Source organism: Hakea prostrata, chromosome 1 (assembly GCF_041222555.1).
Source record: "Hakea prostrata isolate BN-2017 chromosome 1, UWA_Hpros_2, whole genome shotgun sequence".
In the NCBI taxonomy this organism is placed as follows: Eukaryota; Viridiplantae; Streptophyta; class Magnoliopsida; order Proteales; family Proteaceae; genus Hakea; species Hakea prostrata.
Window position 1 is genome coordinate 4,811,108 of NC_142600.1, and position 17,357 is coordinate 4,828,464.

At 37.5% G+C, this 17,357-nt stretch overlaps 1 protein-coding gene across 2 annotated transcripts; it reads right to left on the minus strand.

Moving 5' to 3' along the window:
• Positions 1-2,096: 2,096 nt before the first annotated feature.
• On the minus strand, positions 2,097-17,234 carry LOC149026859 (JmjC domain protein JMJ24). 2 transcript variants are annotated; one of them, XM_089156783.1, is made up of 14 exons: positions 17,043-17,234; positions 12,880-13,448; positions 12,338-12,480; positions 11,704-11,803; positions 11,431-11,563; positions 11,288-11,330; positions 10,187-10,877; positions 9,239-9,568; positions 8,684-9,064; positions 8,514-8,586; positions 7,343-7,428; positions 3,573-3,692; positions 3,427-3,497; positions 2,097-2,825 (listed from the first exon to the last, which is right to left on the minus strand). In XM_089156783.1, exons 2-14 carry the CDS (start codon positions 13,411-13,413, stop codon positions 2,726-2,728), a joined length of 2,805 nt encoding a protein of 934 aa, XP_089012909.1. In that variant the 5' UTR covers positions 13,414-13,448; positions 17,043-17,234; the 3' UTR covers positions 2,097-2,725. The 2 variants fall into 2 exon arrangements, with proteins under 2 accessions (XP_089012909.1, XP_089012905.1); XM_089156779.1 differs by having other exon boundaries at positions 11,288-11,342.
• Positions 17,235-17,357: the final 123 nt, after the last annotated feature.

Sequence of the window (17,357 nt, forward strand, 5' to 3'; positions counted from 1 at the left end):
GCCCCCAAATATTGAAAAAAATAATTTAAAAGTAAAGATGATGGAGGGGGCATAAACATTATCCACAATGATTATCCAATGGTTAACCCATATTTCGAGGGGAAAAAAACAAAATTTAATTAAAAACCAATTCACAATCCTTTAAATATCTCTTTATTTATTATCTCCTCTCTCTTCTTTCTTCATGCTAGTTTAGGAAAAATTGGAAAAAGTTAAAGATAAGGAGTTTATTTCTGGAATATCCGTCCACACTTAGTTATTCTCTATCATTTTTTGTTCTCTTTCTTTTTATTTATTATTTTAATTTATATGGTGTCTCTTTGTCAATCATTTTCGTGTCTGGATTCCTTTTTAGTGTAATGTGATGGTTATGAAGGGTGAAATCCAGGATTTCAAAAGCTTACATTTGCCATTCCCTCCTCACGGTCAAATAGTTTTTTGGATGAACCCAATTTCTTCCACAACCAAACACTAATTTTATAAATTATACTCCTGATTTGAAATCTCTAGATATTGAATCCCCGCTTTAACCAACGCCCTTTATTATCTCTCCATTTATTGTTTGTTCATTTTTTTTTATTTATATATTTTTTGTTATTCTTTTTATTTGATTTTTATATTGTGAATTGAATATTTAGAATTTGTAAAGGAACTAACTACCATGATTCATTTGGTTTGTATCTAATTTTTATTGTTGAAGTCATCTTTTTTTCTTCTCCTTTAATGTTTGATTTTGTAAAATTTTTTAATAAAAAAACATGAATTAAAACTAAAAAATATTTTATAAGATATTTATTTGTTAGCTATCCTTATGTTTTATTTTATTATTTTTAAAATAATTTAGTTATATTTTGGTAAAGTAAAAATGTAATTATTAATGATTACTTATATTTTTAATATGGGAGAGCCATGTCTAAACTTTTTTTTTTTTTTTTTTTGGATAAATTAACTTTTATTCAACACCTGGCCTCAGACATACAAAGATCTCTAAGCTAGGGAGTGGAAAAAGAACCATGTCTAAACATGACAATATAATTCAAAGGTGAAATCTTGGCGGGGGTAGTAAGATCCCACATCTACCGGCTTAAAAGGCCCTTTGTACAAGTTGATAAAGAAATATTAGTGCTCCCCTGATGGGGAGTTGATCCAGACTTTCGTTATCCGAGCCTCCCAATGTTGAATCCTGTCTCCGCCGTGTCCCTACTCCCTTTCTTTTCCCTTTTATTTTTTCCATTTTTTCAACGTAAAACTCACAAACACGATGGCTTGTGTAATAACATTTTTATTATTTTTTTTGTAATCAAACTTTCATTAAGAGGCAAGGGGCAAGATGGAAAATTGAATATAATCTCAGCATCCAATTAGAGGAACATGGCCAAGAACTTGGGCCTTGAACCGAGTAGGCCTTCCGTGCTAGGTGATCAGCAACACAATTGGATCTCCTAAGAACATAAGTGGGCTTAAAGCCCAAGAACCTATTACCCATGAATTTGATATCTTCAACTACAGGTAGTATAAAGGCGGGGGATAAGACTAACTCAGATAAATAACTCATTAGAAGTTGGGAATCAGTTTATACCTCCACGAACTCAAAGCCATTTTGCTATGGCTTCTAACATCCATGCTCATATAGCCTCAACTTCCCCTTTAATCACATATGAGAATGATTTGGGAATGGATGTTGCCTCTAATGGCTTTCCTTCCCCACTATTTATTGTTTTCAATTGCCAAGTTGCATCCGATTTCCACCTTAACAAATGGGTAATTTGGTTGCTTCCATTCCAATATTTCCTCCATATCACTACAAGTGTTGGGCATCGTTGTATTAACATTTTTGTGATACATCAATAAAACAACCTAAGCTAAGATCATACAAAGTCTAACCAAATTATATAAATAGGACAACTATCGACTACCACAGCAAAATTTGAAACCAAAGCAAGAATGCAAGATTAAGGCTCCATCTTCTCTTCCCAATACTTGCATTATAGTACAGTCAAGAATAAATTGGTAGAATGCTCTTTTCATGATACCATCAACATGTAACATGTGTCACCTTGTCCAATTTTAACATCTATTTTGCAGGCGCACACACACACACACATCAAATTTCATATGCTAGTTGCTGCTTCTACCACAAGTCTGAATCTGTAATAAAATGTAGACACTGTTAGGCCTACTTGGTTAAGGGATTTATAATCTTAATTTTCAGGTTGCATTAATGTTCTTAATTATATTCAGGACTCGCGAGTGAAACAACTTGAAAGTAGCAAAATGGTGATTCAAACTGAAGCCATCATCAATACTTGATGCTCAACAATGGTCATGATTTTCAAAAAACAAATTACTCACCCTAGAAAATCAATTTAAAAATAATGCCACAGGCAACAAAAATGCCCATGACAACCCAAACCATCTTTTGCTGGATAACGAAATTTGCCCTTGATGAGCACTTGGCGTTTCATGCGGAAACAGAGAAACAAGAAAAGAAAAGTATATAATTAGTGCAAAATTATAACTTCATTTACTCTGCTCCGCTTTCCAGGAATCCCCCATCGACCACAAGCAGCATGGATAAGAAACTAGAAGAAATTATTATGGGCAAAATCCCAAGCATATGTCAATGAGATTAAAGAAGGAAGAAAAAAAAAATGTAATAAATACATCAACTTTACATATACTGATGACAACATCGAAGGAAGAGGCATGTGCTGTACAAAGCTTCTCAAACACACGCAACTTGCCTCCGTTCAATCATCTTCTCCAAGGTATCAGCAACCCTGGCAGTTAAGTTGGGATCTTCAAATCCAAGCTCTGCCCCAACTCTGCAATAATGTCAGCAAAAGCATATACATAAAATAATTCAATAAATTAGCACTTAAATACAATAGAGAACCAAACGTTTTAAGTATTTTTCTAACTGCATCAATACCCAAGTGACCCAGCAATAGCAACTGAAGACCAAAGTTAGGTCCCCAGGTTGTTCAATTTCCAATTCCTACTCTACCCACTATAATTTCTGGCTAACTGCATTCTAACCTCACCAAAATAAAGTGCATATTTCGTAGTAGTGCATCTACCATCTTCCCTACTAAGTAGTGGCTCTATGCCTAAAAGCATGCAGGGCTAAGACCAACTAATCATAAATGTCCAGTCTTAGTCCACTCACAACAACGAAAATCAAAGGTAAAAAATCAGAAACACCACATAACAACCAAAATCATTTTGGAGAATCAAGAAGAACCTTTGCTGTATCTGGGCAATGATTATCTGATTAGGCCAACTGATTCTTGTTGAGTGGTCAGACCTAACATTGCCAACCCCACAACATACACCAATCTCTAGAACTGAGCTTAGAAATGTGAATTCCTAGACACCCCTTTGATAATGCCAAGAAAACACGTCAAAAGGACAAATGCTGCTTACTTGGGATCCAGTACCAACTTTTGCACTTCTTTAACAGCTGAACTGGCAGCATAGAGTGACATCTTCTCGACCTGCACTGAGAACTGTTAGGGAAATTCCAGAGAAACAGAAGGAGATAAAAGCTTTCGGAATTTCCATTTTCAGACCTCTAACATTTGAAGCTTTACTTCATGGTCATTTGGAAGACAGCGGATCTCCTCAGCCAACCGCAAAGACTCTTCCAGGCTTTCAGGAGATAAAAAGTCAAGGCCCAGCTGTACAGATGACTGCAAAATTTACAATTTCAGGAGAAAAAAATAATTAATTGTCCCTGCGGTCCATTGAATTGAATTAATAAGAATTTTAAGACCTGTAAACAAATACCATCATCGCTCTACAGGAATTTATTTCCATCCTTAATATTTTGTCTCAAAGAGAGCTTAATATTTACAGATTGTAGCCTTTAACAAGTAGAAACATTCATGAAAATATGGCAGGAAATTTTGGGGCAACTACTACATCTACCAATGGCAACATTAATTAGAGTTTCTCTCTTATGTTTATTTCAAGAGTTTTTTACATACACCCCCTCTTAAAGTAGGCCCCCCACAAGGCACCCTCTCAGAAGAATTCAGTTTACATATAGGTCCTCCAAACATTGACACCGTTAATTTTCTGTTTGGGGCCACCGTTGAATGACCATTTCACCCATACTAAAAAATTGAACTACCGAAATTACAATAATACCCTTACTGTAATCACCTTCATTTCTCCCCAACTCAAATTGTGAAACCGTAGGCTGTTGCCTGAACCTTGTAGGCAACATCGCAAGTGAAGATGAAGAAGAAACCTCCTTGAATCATCTGCCAGCAATCAAATGCAACCGTTGCAACACTCTTGGATTCCATCAATATCCACCACAGCAGATCCACAATCCTTATCCGTCCAAACATACTAAACCAAGCAAGTGTTATAAAACTCTCTAGAGAACTTCATGCTTCAGAGTTGAGTCACTCTTCTAAACTACAACATAAAAGTCTCATCATCATAATCTTGACCATCACCCCACCAAGACTTCAGGAGTTCAGGAATAATAACAATTAAAAAGTACTAAAATACAGGTCTTTGATTTCCAAAGTACCGTAGAATAATGCAATATCAAATCGAATCAAGGCGGACTAATTTGGATACGAATCTTAACTAATTTTGCCTGGCAAATTATGTCACAGCATGATTGGTTGGTTGATTCATATTATGTCACAGCATGAATGGTTAAGTGATTCATACTCAGTTAGACAGATCTCAAGCCATATTGGGATTCTTCTTCCAATAGAGTTTTCATTGGTATGTTCAAGATATTGCCTCTTTGAGCTACCATCTTGTTGGAACTGAATAAAATGGTTTTAAAAAACAACTGGGATCTCCTCCCAGAGAAGGTAGTCCTTAAATCCTCATCTAATGGGCTTATTTATTGTCCAATTTGCTTCCTGCAGAAGATCCACTAATTTGCAGTCCTCCTATCAAAGAATGGTCAAGCTAAACAGGGCAACATCAAATAGAAGAAACAGCCTCATATTAGCCTTTAATCCTCTTAGCTATCCTATTTATATTTGCAAAGAATTTCGTTCTTGACAAATACAACTCCTCCTGGATGGTGGCAGTCCCCTCTTCCTATACCTCTCTGTACGCTTCATGGTCATACACCAATCTTCCAACATACCACTCGTGGATGGTGTTTAGGGTTCGTAAATTCTTTGTTTTAGTGAAGCTATAAATGAATTCACCTACTGGGGTTTTCAAGGGAAAGAAGCATACCTGTTTCAGTTTGGATCTCGGAGTAATTTTGGAGTTGTGAATTTAATTTGGAGAAACACAAGAGAGAGGAGTCAAAAACAAAGGAGGCAACCAGAGGAATAGAAGAAGACCAGAAAAATAGAAGAGATGAAAATTAGATCCCCCCCCCCCCCCCAAAAAAAAAAGAAAAAAAGAAAAAAAAAAGAAGAGGCTTTTGAATAATAAAATCATAATTTCATTTACACCATCAAGCAAGGCCATTCGCCATTGAGGTCATTTCATTATAACCCTTAATTGAAACTTTAACAATGGCAATTTTGCACCTAAATGTAAGGTGTAATTTTTTGAGGGGGTGCCATGAGTAGGGCCTCTTTCTCAAAAGGGTGTATGTAAAAAACTCTTCTTTCAGTTCTTTTCAGGGGAGGGCAGGGACAGTTGGCAAGGGTACAAGATGTACTAAATCAAGGGACCCCCACATCACCACATGTAGGGAATGGGAAGGGGGAAGGGGACAACTTTGAGGAACTATTTCCCTCACTACTAAAATGGGACATGAAACCAATTCCCCCTCCCATCCCCCCCCCCTTTTCTTAACTAAGGAAAATATAAGAAATTGTAATATATAACAAATGAGAGAATTGGCTACACAAACGGTCTAAGAACACAAATTGGCATATGTCTGCTCCCATCAGGTTCTCTATGCAGCTTCACTGAACTCTTCAGTGATGGTATTTGAAGGATAAATCTCATGCTGGCCTGCAGCTGATAGAAAATGTCTGAACAGCCATCCTTGCAATATTAAAAAAAAAAAATGACACCTCACAATCTCACATGTTGAAAAACCATCTTCTTTTAAAGGATTCAGATATTATCTGAAAACTTACCACTTAAAAAGAAAATGTGGAGAGCCCAGGGGGAAAAAAAACTGGAAAAGGTTCTAACATTATTGTTCACTACAGGTATGACAGAGATCACCATGGCACCAGAATGGGATGCAACTCCCATGCCAAGCAACTTGAGCATGTCAGACTCAGATCATGTATAGTTCACATAGGGAGGATGGGGTAAGAGGGATGAGAGTGTGAGAGGTTGAAAACCAACCCAACTCATGAGATATCCGAGACAATTGATCTATAAAAGCACCCAGTAACTCTACCAAGTCAAAATATCTCGCCTTAACCCTGATCAAGCTCCTGTATTTTCTGTTAAAAGCTCAGTTCTACAATTCTTCAGCGTGTACACAGAATTCCTCATTTTGAAACACAAAGGAATGTAGTCAGTAGTCAGTACCAGCAAGTACACCATTTTATTAAGATTTGGCCAGTATGATTGTTTACCAACATTCTTTCACCAGAAAATTACGATTTGGTTACTTTTTTATGACTAAACTATGTGTAGAGAAGTTGTAACCTACTGTCCAAATCAAACTAAAATTCAGACTTATTTTTTCATGAATCTAACAGTACCGTTCTGTTCAAAAGACCTAAAATCGGCTATTTACCAAGTTTAAACACCATCTAGTTCCTTTCTTGGTATTTGCCTAGGCCGTTGGCCTTGAATTCTTATTGTGCTGTTTTTTCATGAATCTAACAGTACCGTTCTTGTGCTGCTTTGCTTTGGGCTGTTCGGCATGGTTGGGCTTTGCCCGTCTCTTGTATCTCCCCCCCCCCTTCTTTTTTCCCCCCTTGGTTGATGAAGTTTTTTCATTCATCCTAAAAAAATGTCCAGTCGAGTAGGCATACAAAGATGAACAAACTTGCTGAGATCTCCCCAACTTGACTTTCTGGGGTAGCGAGTTGGGCTTTTGAGTTTCTGAGTTCTTAAACCATGGACTTATCTTTCCCATGGACATACTAGAAAGAATTTAAACATAATGTTAACTAGTTCAAAGCAACTTGATACATCTCTAAATGAATCAACGATCAAGTGCAGCCTCCACAAAAAAAAATTCTTAAATCTTAATCAAGCTCCTTAAGGCAAAAATAGTCAAAAATGGACGTAAAGCGCTATAAGCAAATGACAATTCATGCACACAAAGACACATTAAAGAATGTTTAAAACAATATACTCGTAAGATGCATTTCCTGCAATCCAAGTGCAGTAAAAATATTTATTGAACATTTGATTTGCATGATAATCTTACCATAAGATTCCTCACTTGAAAAGCACATCCAGCAGGGATGAATATAGCCTCACCAACATTTTGTTTGAACGTCCATGGCTCTATTCCTGAAATGCGATGGAATAATAAATAATAAAATGTACGCCGAATCCTAGACCTCTATTTATTTATCCATCACCATAATTTAAAGAGGTCAAATATCACTTAGAAAGAGCCAAACAGGAGCGATGATTCTTTTCTTGCCCCCATTAAACCCTAATTGATCCTTGATGCATACACAATTTGCATTCAGTAGAATGACATGGTTATGACTTATGACTTACTACTAGACGGCCAGGCGTTATCCTAGGATATGTAGACATGAATAGTTATATGGGAAATCTGGGTACGACTATCAGAAGCATGCAGAATCAGGTAACCAATCCTCTTATATCCTATGACAACGTACTCAAAACCAATCCACATTTTTCAAGGTGAACTTAACGCCAAATAAATAATGGTCATTAAAGACATTAACAAATCATTTGACCAAGTGTAAATCAGTTGAAAAACATGGTATATGATCATATAAATCACCTAATCCAGCTAGGCATCAGACTGGATGACCCAATATGGGGACACAGGAGGATCACCAGTCTCTATTGTTCTAATTTCTCTGGATTGACCAAACGTAGCTCCAGAATGCCAAGATCCAGAATGACCTGGACTCAAATTGCCCAAAAAGGAAAAACAGCTACCAGGTTTGAATTCTTGGAGTACTAGACCAAGATTCCAACCCAAACCTGCCACGGTTTACTGGATCCCTGGTTCAACATAATACCTCCCAAACCAAACATATACCTGTCCAAGAGGGGAGGCTTCCATTAAAACCCACTTTGTAGCTATTCAGGGTCCACGCATACCCTGAATATGGATAATTCTTACCGAATGGCCAGATAGAAGTTTCAGGTTTAACATGATTGACTGGCACAAAATGGTTATCTAATCAGGCCTGCCTGTAGTATTTCTTCAATGAGATCTAAAGAATCATCCTCTTTTTTTTTTTTTTTTTTTTTTTTTTTGGGGGGGGGGGGGGGGGGGGTTTAAAATCCAGAAATCATCTTCCTCAAACTGAAGAAATGGAATTTATACTGCAATACAGCCACAATTGAATTTAACCAATTTGTAAAAACAGTCCAGTTGTTGCCCTTACCAAATTCCTCCTTCAAACTTCTTTTATGCTCTTTGTTCAGGAAAACTGCTTGCTCATAAAGAGGGTAATCTACCTGAGATCCATAAAACATCTCAGTAGTTATGTGAAGCACTGGTAGATAGATAATGTTAAATGAGGAAATCCAATTCATGGGAAGCATGTACACTTACTGAGACATGTGGGGAATTGGTATGCCTCTCAAATTCTTCCCAATGAACTCTTAAATACTCAATTAGATTTGGGACATCCTCCCGACGAAAGACATCCCAAATTGCTCCTGCATGAATATTTCCAGAATCATCTCCATTGGATGCCTGATCCTTCATAATCTCATCTTTATCTGTAGCATTCGATGCCACCCCTTCATCATCTGGCTTACCATGTTCACTGGGTACCAAGTCAGGTGATTTTCTACTTTCGTCCAAACTTGTGTGCACATCATCAAATGATTCTCTCTCATCAGACTCCTTGAAAGATTTCTGTATTTTCTCAATCATAGTTTGCTGCCAACCTTTTAGCTTCACTTCACATGTATGCATCAACAGGTATACCTATACAAACCTTAGGAAACATTAGACCAAGTAAAGCACACTCCAATATTTAGGATGACAGAGCTTATCTGATCAAGATTACATATGCAACTGATAAACTTAGGAGTTTTCTCTTTAATGAATTCCTTGAACCTCAACAGAAAATAAGTTAAAGCAGGACAGTAAGGCACCTACCATGTCACGCATATTCACATGGAGGTTGACCACAGAATCACCCCTACCAAGTTCCTCAAAGGTGCCATAAGAAATAAAGATCTTCGGTCCTACATCAGTCTGCAAGGAATTGTGGGGCAATTTGGCAGCAACATTTAAAAGACCCCACTTAGAGTGGATATACTCAAGCAGTGGTAGTTTACCAATAAACTCAGGTCTCTGGTATAGTAGAAACTCTTCAGATGCATTAGGTGATGGCCAATTCTTCAACTTCAACATTTCTGGCCACCCATTTTCATGGATTCGCCCTTCGGTATATCCTTTGATGAACTGACCAAGTTCAATATCAACCTACTCAAATACCAAGCAAAAATTAACAAAAAAATTCCAAAATTCACATGATAAACTTCAGTGAATATCCAAGTATAACAAGTTGATGGTATCTTCCCGAGAGAAGATTGAAAATATAAATTTCTAAGGAAAAAAGAGACTTGGTTTTCCAAGATGTCTGTCTATGAAAAGAACTTTATGTGCAACAAGTAATCCCAAGTGGCACAGTTGAACGGGACACATATTTTATGCAGGTAGACCCCTTTCCACCTGCTCACATGTCCACTTCGGCCAAGGTGGACTTGAAGAAGAAAAAGAGTTGAAATTTTTAAAAAATTAAGGAGCACCATGAGAGTGCATGCTAATGCTTGGACTAACCATAAGGTTCAATGACAGAGATGGGAAATGATTGAATTCAACCCTGAAATTTGACCCAGATTTCAGACCACTCCTAAATATCTGTAGTCAGTACTGCCACATCAAATCCCATGCAATATACTAGGTGCTCATCAAGAAATAACCTTTTAGATGGACAGCTAGGAAGCTTCTTTCCAAATAGAAAAGAATGAGAAAAAAGTCTAACATATTAAATCATGAGTTAAAATTGCATTTCTCACAAGGAGTGTTGGTGAGACATACCTCAGACCAACTTAAGCAATCTATGGCCTTAACGGTTCTGTTGTCATCCTTCACTTTTCCCTCTGTAGTTTCCCGTATCCCTCTCCATATAGCCATGGGTTCCCAGGTTGAATCAGACATGGAACTGAAAACCTCCTTAACAATGATGGGTTCCCCCCGACGCCAATGCTCTCTAAAACAATCAATTCCTTCAATCCTGATGTCCTGAGATGTCGGGCAATACAGGAGATTATCGTCACTGTCCTCTCTGTACGAGGCTTGACAGAAGCAAAAGTCACTTAACCTAGCAGGTTGTGTGTTATCCGCATCATACACCCTACAGCCATTAACCATTTCCTCCACAGTTTTCATCAACTTGGCAACCCAGTTGATCTTGAATATGCGCTTTAAAGTTAGTGATGAAGAACCACAACCACCATACTCCCTTGGTGGACATGGTATGCTACCATCGCTGTTGGCCTTCCAATCAGGATACTTAGCTGACAAATTGAATCTTAATTTAAATGACCTCGATGACTCCAACATTGTGTCCTCATCTTGGCTCTTCTCACCAACCTGGTTTTCTAGCAAGTCTTCATCAGCATCATCAGCAGATGCTTGCCGAAGCTCCCGACAGCAAGTCAGACATAGATCATAGGTGCAACTTGTACAGTGCCGGTGATAATCAGTAATAGGTATCCTACAGCAATTGCTGTCAAAAGACATATCATAATGCATTAATACTCCAAGTTATGTGAAATATGAACTTAATTAAATGTTCACCATAATGCAGTATTTTCCTCCACAGGATCTGTAAACTGGTTTGACTGTCCAAAAACATGTTATAATCTGATGCCAATGACCAAATAGTTAAAGGGCAACTACAAATTTTGTTTCATAGTTTCCCCCTCTCGGCGGAGGGGTGGGCCTTGGCGTAATGGTCAGTGGACCACAATTGTAGCCTGAGGTTAAGGCATCAAAACAACCTCTCAGCAACTACTGCTGGGGTAAGACTGCATAAAAGATGCCCCTAAGCTCTACTTGTGCGAAAGCCTTCAGTACCAGGTTCACCCTTTTATACCCATTGAATACAAAGAGAAGCTAAAAGTCTTTGAAGGATACCAGCACATCTGTTCATCTGCATTCAACTTGGCCCTGGGAATATCTGTTTTGGTTCCTGAGGAAGATAAATAAATACCATGTGTATGAAGATGCAAATTAAAAGTGAAAATTTTTATTGAAAGAGACCCTGGGATGCATATTACCGTGAAGCCTGGTTTCAATCTCCAGCTCAGAGCACTGTTCAGAGTGAATCTTCTTGACTACAGGAAGGACTGCAGCTAAGATGCCATAGAGATATAACAACTTGTCTTGGGCAATTATCTCCTGTATCCTGACCTGCAATGCAGGCAAAAATCAAAGGAAAATTTTAACTGACAGGAACATAAGTTTCGATTAAGCTAGACGTGAATCAGTTAGGAATTACATAGTCATTAGCAAGAAATTAAGAACAACTTCTTCCTTACAGAAAGTAATACCTTTATTAAATTATCTCCACGTAAGCACACCTTACAATTACAAGTCCCACTACATGCTGGGCAGCACCTCTGAATCTCCTCCAATGAGAGTTCAGGATAACTAACAAAAGAATCACTTAATTAGTAGTTGTTAGTCATTCTCTTATTTTCTTTTTACCGTAAGTTGAGACTAGTTGTTGGTTTCACTTAAACCAAGATATGAAAAAACATAAAAAATAATAATAAGAGCAAATTGCACTGGCACCCCAAAATGGAGGCCTTAAAGCACTGACACCCCACTTTATGTTTGAAAAACACAAAACACCCCAAAATTGGATTTTCATTGGACACACTAGTCCAATTTGTCACTGAAAACCATTAAATCACTATTTATTTTCTTTCAATTCCAAAAATATCCCTAACAGTGATTCAATGGTTTTCAGTGACAAATTGGACTAATGTGTCCAATGAAAATCCAATTTTGGGGTGTTTGCGTTTTTCAAACATAAAGTGGGGTGTCAATGCTTTAAAGCCTCCATTTTAAGGTGCCAGTGCAATTTGCTTTAATAATAATAACAACAACTTTTTAAAAAAATCCCTCTTCATTCAGCTGCAAACTCAGTTTCTTCAACAACAAAACAAAATGTAAACTCACCGTTTAGAAATGCAGCTATCACAGTATCCTCTCCTATCACATCTCAGACACCAAATAACTCTCCCACGGTCATTCCTCCGACACTGATGGCAGATTTGCCCACCAGCATCATGAGAAGAGTCTGTACTCCTAGCAGATTGTTCCTGAGAAACTGCATCATTTTTAGCAAAAAGAACAAATGAAAGACAAGAGTCTTGGCTTCCTAACTGGTTGTACTTGCAATTAATGGGTAAATATGTAGGTATCTGCAAAAACCAAGCAATCTAAAGATGCAACCATCCAATCGAATCTCTAGAAAACAGAAAACTAAGGAAGTCTAAAGAAATCAACAGATGAGTGGTTATAATCTTCCAGCCATTGCATTACTTATGTAAGAGATTAGACATGTGGATAACACAAAGAGTTCAAATTCAGACTCTCAGCCCCCTCCATTTGCACCACATCTACCACCAATTTGTTACCAATAATCACCAATGTAGATAACTATTATAATAATAATAATTAATAATACCAATAGTGGCAAAAATTGCAAACCCACTCACCATCAGAGCACTGTCATCAAGGTTCTTTGGAGTTCTACTCTTTGATGGTTCCATTCCTGAAGATGGTGGTGTTTTATAAGAACTTTTCCAGTCCTCATCAAACTCATTATCTGTTGGTGGATCGTCATTTTGCCTTAGAGGGATTGAGGTAGGGAAACTCCTAGAAAGAGGTGTCTCTGGTGAGGGTAGGACTCTGGATTTGGAATGGGTCTCCTTATACTTTTTCCCGGGAGCTGAAGCATGGAATTCTGCAACCCTTGTGTTCACTAGAGGTATATCTGTGTCCTCATTCTTACTATCTAAATAAACATCACTTTCGTTGAAAGTTTTCCTTTTCTTCTTCAGACTTGCTCTTACTGCAGAATTTGCTGCCCTCTTCTTTGCTTGGATATAATGCTTTTCACATACAGTTTTATCTGGCATAGACATTGCACTGCATCTCCATTGCTTTCCATCAGTCCTCTTACAACGTAAATGCTCTGGAATGCCGACATTATCCTCACCATTTTCAGCAGTTGGTCTTGAATGGTCCATTATAATGTAGTCAACACTAAAAATTAGTGCTAAACCTGCAGAAAGTAATTGCAAAATATTATTGAACATGTACTGGCAAAAAAATGACTGATACAAACTAGTAGTAAAGCACAGTTAAACAACAAAGATTCATGAACATGAATTGAAAGGTTGCTTAAGCACCGGAGTGGCACACAGCATTCCGTTGGTTCTCCAATGCCCAAATAGTTCAATAAAGCACACAAAATAAGTGCACTCACTATAAAATAGTTGAAACAACAGTGCACCAAACCACTAGTCTAAAGGTACATAAGTAATTTATGGACAAATGGACCTGGAAATAGGCTTATGATGATCAGCTTACCATCCACCAAGGTAAAGTAAATAAGGTTTTTAAAAGCCTCTATACTCCTCTTTCCATCTTTGGCTTTTTTGGCTTCACAAGTTAAGTTTACTAACCATAAATTCTGAAGGAGCACCAGAAGATTAAGAAAACGTCAGACCAACATGACTGTCAGACATTAATATATCTGCAATACATTTCCATTAGTATGCAAATGGCTGCTTAATAAGACGGTGGAAAGCAGCTCAAGCTAAACTGCATTGATTAGATAATGGTCGGCTAATGATTAGCTGCTTGTCTATGATCAATTATTTTACCCTATTCTTAACAGCTAAAGAGGTAAGACATCTTAGACACATTTTGGAAAGAATCTGTAGTTAGCCTTCCAGTTGAAATTTAACCTGTTTCAATTTGTTACTGAGCATTTTTTAAGATTTACATATATTCCACGAGAGGGCTGAAAACATTCTTTCATACATCCCTTGTTTATCAATAGTTTATATTATTCTTTTCCCTTAATTTATATCCATCAATCAGGTTGAATCAAATTCTAATAAGATACACAAATCCTTACAAGAATGGTTCAGATCATCACATTTCCTTGCAGAACTCAGATCAGATCAAGGGTGATCTCTTTGAACCCGAGCCATTAACAGCCCTGATCATGGCTTTTCTATAATATACACTAGAAAAGGGTTATAGGAACACCCCCATTAATAAAGAGATTGAAAACTACATTTAAGGTTAAACTTATCTTTTGTAAGATTATTTTTCATTACACACTCAAAAGGTACTTAAAGGTATGGAAACCAATCACCAACATGTTTCCTTTGGTTTTTTATTTTTTTCATTTAAAATAGTAGTATATTTTCAGAGTTTCAGAATGTTTTCCATATCAATGAGTAACCATACCAAAATTTTTGCAAAGCCCTCATCACCTTCAATGTAACATACAATGAAACTCGAACAAGTGAAAAAAGATGAGGGAAAGTTGACTAAGATGTAGAATGATGAATTGACAAAGTGCAAGTTAAATCCAAAAAAAAAAAAAAGGTAAGGAAAAAAGAAGCAGGTCAGAGAGGATGAAAGAAGAACGAAGAGATATCAGATAGTCGAAAAGCAAGGATAATGTTGATAGGCATGCCAGAATCTGCATGCCCCAAGTAGAAGCACAAGAACTTTTTTAAAATTCAAATGTCTAGAAAGATAAACTTATCAACTTAATTTTTACACCATATCAACTTAGGACAGACCAGGAATGGTATGGTCATTCAAGATTTTTTAGGGTTCATTATCAATCAATGATAACTATAGTAATGCATATATGGTTTATATGCAAGCCACAAGATAGCACCCCGGTGCTCAAGGCTTTGTTAGGTTTATCCTAAGCAATATGTGGGCCTAGATTAATTACTGGGGTTAATAATTAATGGGGGTCTCAACACATTGGGCCGATGCACTACTATTAGGTTTAAGATGAGCCAAATCGATCTATTGTGGAAGTGAACTAGCATTTGGGATTGCTATTATAAATAGCTATAATGGGGTCCCTCCAATCACTTAAGTTCTTTTGTTCTCTTCTCTCTCCACAAGAAAGAGGTACGATAGAAAAACGAGGAGATTGGAGAAGGCTTCGTCACTCTGCAGATTTGGCATTCAAGGTTTGGATTAATCTTCTTCAACATACGTGTATGTCCAATACTTTATAAATATCATTTCGCATTCTAGTTCTTGCATGATTTTATTATTGATTAGGGTTATGAAGAAAACCCTAGAAGTTCTAACCGGCTCCTGCGACTGCAGCTCCTATAAGACGCAAACATTTGCAGCCTTACCCCCTGTTTCAAAGGAGAAGCCATTCCCGCAACAAACAGGTCACAATATTGCAAATTTAATCATTGCACCAAAGGTACTGTCTAACTATGGATTAATTTGATTGGATGTATGGATTTAAAAACAGGAAGTGGAAGAGGATGTGCAGCAAGACTAGGAGAGATAGGGTAATGAGTGATCGTATTACAACTGAGTTCAGAGTTTGACCAATCCATGACAAATTCTATGAGTTGAGGCAATATGGGCATGTCTAACGGAGACCTATGGATGCACTAATAAGGAAGAGTGACTATACTCAGTTTGACGGAACTAGTAAAGGTAACTGCTGGCCTAAAATGAAAATTTAAGTATTAAGAAAGGATATACTTGCCTGCTGTGGAGCTCAAACCTGGTAATGACCACGAGTAGAGTTGTTTGAAGGAAAAAGGCAACCCTTCATACTTTATAGGATATTGTTCCTACGATGCTTCTTTGGACATTACTTTTGACTTCTTCCTTACCTATTGACATTTTTCTCTTTTACCCATTTTGCCCCTAAGGATCCATGAAGCTACCCCATTTAGATAGGAAAAGGTTATGATTGTTGCTGTTCTAAACTAGGAAAAGATGAGAACCATACTGGAAACCTTTGGCAGGTATGAATGTGTTAAGTTAGATCTTTTTCATTAGCATTTTGATCCAAACTGGAAATTAAAATTATTATTTTTTTTTTTGGATAAAGTCACCAGTCTAGTTTTATGGGTTCTATGGAGTCCAATAAGAGAGTTAAAGTTGACGTGATAAATCATATGAGATCCTAAGTAATAGTAACAATACTCGTTTTTGGTCATCAGCAACCCAGTCACAAGGTCCCACACACCCAAGGAAGGGGAAGGGGGGTGTGGAGGTGGAGGAATGGAGGCTCTAACCTGAGACCTTGGTCTAACTGCCTTCACATGGGAGGCTGCCACCACCAGAAACACGTTCACAAGCAGCAGTAACATGACAAGTCGTAATATGCATACCTCAGTTTCTTCTACATTATATCATCAAGCCTACTTCCTTCCAGGAATTCACAAAATTTTCAGTTTTTCTCCTACACTAGATTGAACATCCAGTCTTCTATCTTTAAGTATAGAATCCTAATTCGCGTCTACAACGCTAAACTTCAGTTATAGCCTCACAACTTGCATCCTAAATGAATCCCCAAAATCTCTCCCCGCCCCCCACCCCCCAAATAAAAAGAAGACAAACCACAAGAATTTGCGACGGGTGGGGGAGTAACAGCCCAATATCTGGTGAGAGTCGATAAGGAGCTGAACAAAAATCTTCCACTCAACTGAATTAAATGATTATCTACGCCTCGGAAAGAAACGAATTTAAAGATCTACAAGCTTCAACTTCTAATACCCAAATAAGAAATCACTGATACAAACCCTAAAAAACAGAAATAAAGCAACTCTAAAGAAAGGGAAAACTATCGATCGAGAATTACCTTGGTATTCTGTATGGGGGCTTTTCCGAGAAATGATAGAACAATAGAGATCTTAATAGCCCACGAACGGAACTGATGAAGAAGAAGAAAAAGAAGAAACAAAATTTCAAGAGTCGAGAATCAAGACTGACTGAAAGAAGAATGTTGGAGAACGGAAGATAATCTAACAGTATCAGGTGCCGAAAGGAGAAGCAGTACCGGCAAGGAAAGTTCGATCCGTGGAAAAAATTGGACCCGGTCCTGTTGAAACAGATTGAACCGTAGCTGGAAGTAAGGTTTAAACTAATCTCAACCGAATCAGTTTCAATTTTTGCT